Below are 9,126 nucleotides of genomic sequence, written 5' to 3'. Positions count from 1 at the left end.
GAGGATGTGATCATATCAGCAGAGGTCTCCTCCTCCGCTACCACCCCCTCAGCGCTGCCTCTTTTTCTCTAAAACATGTGACTTAGAAGAAGCCTAAACATCATGATGCAACATTTCTGAATGCAAGATTTTGAACACAAAAAGTTAAATAAAGTAGATAGTAGATAGTAATAATAAAAAAAAAAATAGTTCACACGTATGCAGGATCACATAGCTGATAACATGAAGCAGGCATTTTGGATTTTTTTTCAGATGTGATTTAATGTAATTTACTTACTTATAGAGTTCATATATCATGTATATACTGAAACATCATAAGTGCAGCCACTTTCCTTTCTGTGACTAATAAAAACAAAGATACAGTTCTAATGATTTATTTTTTTAGTTTTTATACAGTATAATGCAATGTAAAAGTTTTTTATTTAAATGTTTTAAAAGACACACTGCTCTAATGGATCTCATGTTACTGGGTTGTTTTTTATGATGTTATTCATGTCCTGATTCAGAGGCGCCACCCAGTGGATGTATCATGAAATTGTTCTTTTTAACTGCATTTACCTGCTTGCTTTGTGTTGTAAACCCCCTGGTAAGTGTATTTGTGTGTGGAAGATGTAACAGAGACCCAAAAAATTCTGACGCCTAGTGGTAAAAGGTTTACCCACCACCATTCACATAGAACCAGAAGTTTAACTTTCACAATCTATTTCAGGTTAAGTTGGCCTTGATATCTGCCCTAATATTTTTTCTATATGATAAATGCACTTTATAAGCAGTATTCAATTGACAGTTTAAGTGACATTATAGGAGACTCATTAATATACACCTTCCAAAACACACTTGAAGCTCTGGACAGTTTCACTGTACTGTACTGGCATTATAACTAGGAAACTAACTAATGGACGAACATAGTAATGGCATCAATCGAGGCAGCTAACACTAGCTACTTTGATACTTTTATCCAGTAGCAAACTCCACCAACAGAAGCTGTGGAGCATAAAAGCAACAATTCTTCAAAAAAGTATCTTGCTTTTCAGTTGGGTGATTGTCAGCTAGCTATCAAATGGTATCTCGGTCATGATTCAAAGCTCAAATTTTTTCATATGAAAAATGATCTATGAAAAGAACATGACTAAATTTTAGCATTTTATATATTAGTTGATAACACCATGCCATCTTGGTGATGCAACATTTTAAGTTGCATCTCATGTAACATCTCAGCACACACACTTCCAAAATGAGCAAGTACTTTGTTAATTACCAATATGGGTGGACATGAGGCAAAACAGGTCTTTAAATGGATTATTTTGTACCTTTGGAACCAAGCACCAGCATTGCTATACATAAAAAAAAAAGGATGCTCATGCTGAATTCTTCTTTGATTTTTAAAAAAATAAATAAATAAATAAATAAAAAAACACAACACACCACCATATGAACTAGGGTTGTCACTCACTCCTTATAATATGTGATTGGCTATATTGAATTTTTTTTTTTCATTTTTTAAATTTTTTAAACAAAAAGAGAAAGAAAGGCTGTCACTAGACAGTGTTTATCAGTTCTAAAATGTAATTTAGCTAAAGTAAATAACAAGATATTTACAATAACCTGGACACTGATGTATTTGAAGCCCCAAAATTATTTTTGGCAAATAGTCTATTCCATGGAGTTTCTGGTCATGAGGCAGGAATACACACAGTTGGACGAGTAAGACATACAATAACAAAAAGGTAATATCTTGGGTAATACCCTATTTGGCAAGTTTTAGATCCACACGGGAGTAAACCCACAGAAAACAGTAACCCAAGCTCAGGAATGAGCCAGGGACTCTAAACCTGAGGTGGCAACACTACCCAACTTTGAAACTTAAGCATGCTTTTAGCTAGCAAATAGCCAATAATAATAATAAATAATAATAATACACAACACACTTAACCTTCAAATTTTACATCGAATGTCCATTACCTTCTCTTAATTCTGGCAGGTTACCATTTTCAGTGGCACAAAAGTGCTATGCCATATACTGCACATTTATAAAGAGCAGTTTCTGTATACTTTGGTCTCCAGTACTTTTTCATGCAGGATTGGGACTGATTAGAAGGCACCAGGTCTCATTTTTGATTTGCAGAAAAGAAAGGAAACAAGAGACTAGAAACTGTATTACATCATTTAATTTCTGCAGCAAAAAAAACAAACAAAAATAAACCACACTGAACAGACACGAGCCTGGATTCAGGCACAACACAACTTAGTCTGCCCCTGAACATATAGAGCAGAGCCAACCCACCCAACCCTCCCCTCTATATCTGAACCTTGATGGAATGTTAATACCCAGAATTCCCCTTGGCCCCTCACTTTAGGAAGCTCTGTGCAGCAAGGTACTCTAATTTATAGCTGGACAAACCATCCAATTACAATTTGTACAACAAAGGAAAAGTGTTTTGACCAAATTGCACCTATACAGGGCAAAACTAATGGAATTGAGGGGGAGGGGAATGTGAGGCTTAATGGTTAATAGATGGTATAACTGTTTAATCAACTTCCTCCATCCGAGAAGCATCATCATCGTCATCTCCCTCCAGTGGCGGGATTTCCTCTGGAGCAGGAGCAGTGCTTGGTTCATCTGAGGGTACATCGTCATCGTCGATGCCTGCAAGGAAAGTGCAGCACATGGTAATACACAACAATAGAGAATTAATTTAATCTGATCAGTAGTGGAAGAAGTGGCAAGAGCCAAGTCAATTAGTGTATAGTCTTACCAAGCCCCAATTTGATCATCCTGTAGATACGGTTGGAATGCGTCTGAGGATCATCCAGAGAAAAGCCTGATGAGAGCAGTGCTGTCTCAAACAGCAGGATTACCAGATCCTTCACAGCCTTGTCATTCTTATCAGCCTCTGCCTTTTGCCTCAGCATCTCCATGATGGGATGATCAGGATTGATCTCTAGGTGCTTCTTTGCCATCATGTAGCCCATGGTGGAGTTGTCCCTCAGTGCTTGGGCCTTCATGATGCGCTCCATGTTGGCAGTCCAGCCATACGTGCTTGTCACAATGCAGCAAGGTGAAGAAACCAGTCTGTTAGACACTGTAACCTGTGGAAGTATGGAGATGATTAGCACACAAATATGTAGCACAGAAAGCATGCTTTATGCATGTCCCATTTAACCATTTTCTACATACTTGTCATATATAAAATGCAAAAGGAAATAATGCTGTTCATATATATTTTGATAGCATAACGGTCACCTACAAAAAGTACATAATGAAATCTGCATAGGAGCATTTCATAGCCATCATGTTAGCGATATTATACCTTTGAGCAGATCACGCAATTTTCTGAAAGTATTTGCTGTTGGTTTTAGTCATTCACTGATGCTATCCAAGCACAATTTAGGTCACAGCCACCAAGTCTCAACACTACACAAACTGGATATTTCATATTTATTAGTGGCTCATCAAGAAACTGACTTCATATTAAATCCAAGACTGAGAAGTTTATATTTTGGGCATTGCCTAGGCATCATCTAAATGACCTGGATGACAAACTTCACTTGAACCAAATCAATTTTTCATGTTTAAAAACCATTTACCTTTTCAACCTTCTTATCCAGAATCTCCTTCATCAGCTTGCAGAGGCTCTCAAACTTGGCCTTATCCTCTTCCATCTTTTTCTTCTCCTCCTCATCCTCAGGCAGCTCCAGCCCCTCCTTGGTGACAGAGACAAGGGTCTTGCCCTCAAATTCCTTCAGCTGCTGCACGCAGTATTCATCAATGGGCTCCACCATGTAGAGAACCTCAAAGCCACGTTTACGAACACGCTCAACAAAGGCAGAGTTAGCAACCTGGTCCTTGCTCTCACCTGGGGCAGAAAATCTCTCTCAGAACCCTTCACATAAAATGAACATCTTTATTGAAGAAGAAAAAAAAAAAAAAAAGTTGGCACAAAACCCACCAGTGATGTAGTAAATGGATTTCTGGTTGTCCTTCATGCGGCTGAGATACTCTGATAGTGAGGTCATTTCATCTCCCGACTGAGAGCTATGATAGCGCAGCAACTCCGAGAGCTTCTTTCTGTTCTGGGAGTCCTCATGGATGCCCAACTACAAAACACCATTATTTTGTTTGATTACTTTCAACCTAATGGGATATTTACACTACTAGAAATTCAAAATGTTTTACTGCATGCAGTCAAGCAATAAATTAAAATATAAATACCTAATATACCCCAACACATGAATAAAAGCATTTCAAATGACTACAGCTGAAGGTTACAAAAACTAGGGCAACTACATCATTGATACTAGACAAAATACACTAGGTTACAGGACCCACAAAGGAGGCAAACCTTAATCCATGGCAAACAACTACAAATGTAAAAAAAGAAAAAAAGAAAGAAAAGTGAAGGCTAGAAATTAGAAATTTCTAGAAAATAGAACACTGCAGGCACAGCCCAAAGTAGATAGTGGTAAAACTTCAATAGTTGTGCATTTACAGGGCCCAATCTCACCTTCAAGTTCTTAGAAAAGGCTTCGTAGAACTTCTTGTAATTGTCCTTGTCTTCAGAGAGCTCAACAAACAGCTCCAGGCATTTCTTCACAATATTCTTACGGATCACCTTCAGAATTTTGCTTTGTTGCAGCATCTCTCTGGAGATGTTCAGGGGAAGATCCTCAGAGTCAACAACGCCACGGATGAAATCTATGGTAATTAAATGAAACACCCAATACTCAGAACAATTAAATTAAACTACTGCATACCTATTTAAAAAAATAAATAAATAAAAATATTATATATATATATATATATATTTAAAGGCAGCGCTCGGGTTTCGAGTCGTGAAATCTGATCTTACTCAGGTACTCAGGGATGAGCTCCTCGCAGCTGTCCATGATGAACACCCTCCTCACATACAGCTTAATGTTATTCTTCTTTTTCTTGTTCTCAAAGAGGTCAAAGGGTGCACGACGGGGGATGAAGAGCAAGGCTCTGAACTCCAGCTGTCCCTCAACAGAGAAGTGCTAGAAGAAGAGTAGACAAAGGAAACATGAGTGCTGGACCAATTACTACTGGTAACTGGCACTGGATTTATGATCACTGACAACCCAAGAGTCCATGATTCAATAAGATTTATAAAATTTAACAGATTAGCCAAGACTTGATTATACAACCCCACGGCTTCCAGAAACTTCCATTCCACTTTTGGCTGACTCATTCTTACCAAAAGGTATTGATTCATTATATTGATTTAGATATTATACCTTAACAGCAAGGTGGTCCTCCCAATCATTGGTCAGACTTTTGTAGAACTCTCCATACTCCTCGTTGGTGATGTCATCAGGGTTCCTGGTCCAGATGGGCTTGGTCTTGTTCAGCTCCTCCTGGTCAATGTACTTTTCCTTTATTTTCTTCTTTTTCTTCTTGTCCTTATCCTTGGACGAGTCCTCTTCATCATCAGAACCTACATCCTCAATTTTGGGCTTGTCCTCTCCCTCTTCTTTCTCCTCTTTCTCTTCCTTCTCTTCTTTCTCTTCCTCTGCCTCATCATCACTGATCTCCTTGTCACGCTCCTTCTCCACCTACAGACATTTCAGAAACATTTAACTTTTGTATACCTTATGCAAAGCCATGGACAATATTTCTGATGCTGGGATTTACTCCAGAAGAAATAATCAATGCAGCAACATGTTTGACCCAACTACAATGACTTCTACAAACTTTAAAAATCACTTACAAAGAGTGTGATTGGGTATCCAATAAACTGAGAATGCTTCTTGACCACCTCCTTCACACGCTTTTCCTCAACATACTCTGTCTGATCCTCCTTCAAATGAAGGATGACTTTAGTTCCTCGCCCAATAGGCTCACCTGAAAAAAAAAAAAAAAAAATCCAATATCAGTAACTTGTACAAATGTTAAACAATTCTGAAGTCTTAAACAAGTTTCTATACTTTTAATATGCATGCAATGAGTATTATAAAATAGACACCTGACTGGGGTTAAATGTGCACTAGAATCAACCTACCATGGTCAACCTTGACTGTGAAGGATCCACCAGCTGAGGACTCCCAGGCATATTGCTCATCATCATTGTTTTTAGTGATGACCACCACTTTCTCAGCCACCAGGTAAGCAGAGTAGAAGCCCACACCAAACTGCCCAATCATGGAGATATCGGCACCAGCCTAAGGGGAGAGTGATAAACAAAAAAGCTCAGTAATTGTGGTATTGTTTATGCAAAAGAATATTGCATGTCTTCAGGACCAGTTTATTCAAATTCAGCATGCCACAATATTGTAGCCACTCCATTTAAACATGTTCAAGCATTTAAACATTTGTTTAAACAATACAAACCTGTTTAACAGCTAAGATGCAGCATTTTAATGGTCCAAGTGGAAGCCAAGTCATTTTAATAATAAACATTCCAAGTACATCCATGTTCCAGATCAAATCAAAACCATGTTTACAAGGGCAGAATAAACTATCTGGTACTAAATGACCATACAATTTCCTTCTCGTTCTCCCAGTGCATTATTCTCATTAATGGAATAAGAAATGTAGCACATCTTTCTCATGACACTCTACCTGAAGAGCCTCCATGAAGGCCTTGGTTCCTGACTTTGCAATGGTTCCAAGGTTATTGATGAGGTCGGCCTTGGTCATGCCGATTCCAGTGTCGATAATAGTCAGTGTGCGTTCATGCTTGTTAGGAATGATGTCGATCTTTAGGTCCTTTCCACTGTCCAGTTTAGATGGATCAGTCAGACTTTCATATCTGATTTTGTCAAGGGCCTACAACAAAATAAATAATTAATTTTCATATTAAATTGCACAGATGGAAAATGTGACAGGTAAAATATACTTGAAGATTGATACATGGCCAAGTGTGCCATATCAGTGCTTTAAGGAAACCAAAACCTTTGAATAAAAGTTAATGGGGGTGGGAAGAGAGAATTAAAAAAAAAAAGTACATTTCCAGTGTACTGAAACAGCCAAAGGCATTTTAGTGTGTAAAGAGATTTTATTTTCTCTGAATAACCTGCAGCTATACAGCACTAGCAATAATGCTCTAGTCATCATCTAATACTGTATCGGAGCTGCACGCAGCTACACTTGATACTTCATAATTTTCCACAGTATAGATAAATTTGTCTTGACGGATCATCCCACACATTGATTTACTAAAATTTACTTACATCAGAGGCATTGGAAATAAGCTCCCTGAGGAAAATCTCCTTGTTGGAATAAAAAGTGTTAATGATGAGGGACATCAGCTGAGCAATCTCTGCCTGGAAAGCAAAGGTCTCAGCCTCCTCCTCTTGGCGCATTTCTTCAGGCATCTGAGAGACAAATGAATAAAGAAAAAATACATTACATTGTTTATCCATTCATCCATCACCTGTTTTTGTCGACTTCCAAACACGTTTCTTTATTTTCTGAAAGATCATTTCATGCTTGGATTCTTCCATCCCACCGTACACACACACACACACACCTTACTTGCGTTTATACCGCAAAGTTAAAAAAAAGAAAAAAGATCTAATAAACGCCAAGAATACAATTAAAATAAAACGATTAACGTACAATCATATTTATTGTATGAATATGAATTGACGCGGGTTAAACCTCCAGACGAGGGGGAAAAAACCTGACAATCAAGCTCCATGCAGATCCTCCATGTGTGTATCACGGTACAGTTCAACATGGCCGAACTTCCGGCTGCACAAAGGACAGAGCCACGTGCTTTGAAGGAAGCGCGTACACGAGTTAGTTTTACTCCACTTTAACAGTAATATCAAATCCCTGCTTATTCTAAGCTCGTATATCTATTTTTTAACGTCTAAACTTACGTATCTGCCTCCACGAAAACTAAAACGCCTGATAAATCTTAAAGTAATCAAGGCAGATTTCCTCTCAAAAAGAGATTAAAGCACTTTTAAATAGTCGATCCTTGTAAATATACATTTACCGCAAGCTGTATGTGACTAAGATACATGATCGATTAACTCCGCATTGTGAGGTATGAACACAGTAATGCGGTTGTATTGAATCCCAACGGCTCGCTATTGGACGCCTAATGCACTGCGGAGGGGTTTATAAAAAGCTAAAGGTGCTAGCGATAGCTATTGTTTCTGTCGACGCCAACTACTGATTTCAAGCCATTTCTACACTATTACACAGTGGGAAAATAATCATTTCCATTATTATTATTAAAATAAGTAACAAAAATGATAGATTTATACACGAATATCCTTATTTAGATAGGACTTACCCTTGCACCTGCTAATAGCAGCCTTTCTGAACACTGCATCTCTCCCTGTCTCTCACGTTCTCTCTATCTAAATACAGGCTTTTCAAACACATCAAGCTTTTAATTCAGATGAAGCGAAAAGCGATGCTAACTGATTTAGCCTCCCTGTAACCGCCATCTTTGTTACAAATCTGAATTAAAACCCGAGACTTTAATCACCATAAAACCTAACAAACGCAATTAACCATAAAGGATTCGACTGATTTGTATTAACCGAAAACGTTATCTATCGTACCTTGACTTTAGTTTCGTTGACTTCTCCTGAAAAATGCAACCAGACACTTTCCAATCTCCTCCACACTCCGATGCAGTGGAGTAAAAGAAGGACTGGGTGAATTTTCTAGAGTATATAGTTTATATGTGCAGAGTTTTGTATCACTCCGCGGTTACCGCTGCAATAGAGCAGCATAGGTTTCTGCCTAAATAGCTCACGAGTCCTACGTCAATCTAGTGCACTAGGTACAGTATAGTGACCTATAGCGTGTTGACTTAAAATTTGTGCTAAAATATGTGATTAGGACTTAACCTTAGGCAACGTTTAGTTGTCATAGAAAACGGAAGGCGCTTCACTGTAACGTCAAATGCTTAACATTTACCGGTCATATAACAAAAAACATATAGTATATAATATATATCCGTTAACAGAAAGCTAAAAAAAAATAAATATATGTAATATATACTATTTCCAATGACCTTATGATTCATAAGGATTCATAAGTTATGAAGTCATGCATCATTTATGATCACTTATATAATATAGTGTTTGTAAATAAAATAGATGTAACTCGTACCACGTTCATTATATTCATTTGTATACTGT

At 37.8% G+C, this 9,126-nt stretch overlaps 1 protein-coding gene across 1 annotated transcript; it reads right to left on the bottom strand.

Moving 5' to 3' along the window:
- Window positions 1–2,152: 2,152 nt before the first annotated feature.
- hsp90ab1 (heat shock protein 90, alpha (cytosolic), class B member 1) lies at window positions 2,153–8,686 on the bottom strand. Its single transcript, XM_060866318.1, has 12 exons — window positions 8,542–8,686; window positions 7,192–7,335; window positions 6,581–6,787; window positions 6,021–6,180; window positions 5,730–5,863; window positions 5,257–5,574; window positions 4,851–5,016; window positions 4,506–4,696; window positions 3,951–4,098; window positions 3,589–3,857; window positions 2,757–3,090; window positions 2,153–2,647 (listed from the first exon to the last, which is right to left on the bottom strand). The coding sequence occupies exons 2-12, from the start codon at window positions 7,333–7,335 to the stop codon at window positions 2,529–2,531; spliced, it is 2,190 nt and encodes a 729-aa protein (XP_060722301.1). The 5' UTR covers window positions 8,542–8,686; the 3' UTR covers window positions 2,153–2,528.
- Between the last annotated feature and the right edge of the window lie 440 nt (window positions 8,687–9,126).

Source organism: Tachysurus vachellii, chromosome 3 (assembly GCF_030014155.1).
Source record: "Tachysurus vachellii isolate PV-2020 chromosome 3, HZAU_Pvac_v1, whole genome shotgun sequence".
Lineage (NCBI taxonomy): Eukaryota > Metazoa > Chordata > Actinopteri > Siluriformes > Bagridae > Tachysurus > Tachysurus vachellii.
The sequence above is the reverse complement of the archived record's forward strand: the minus strand, read 5'-3'. Positions and strand labels throughout refer to the sequence as shown.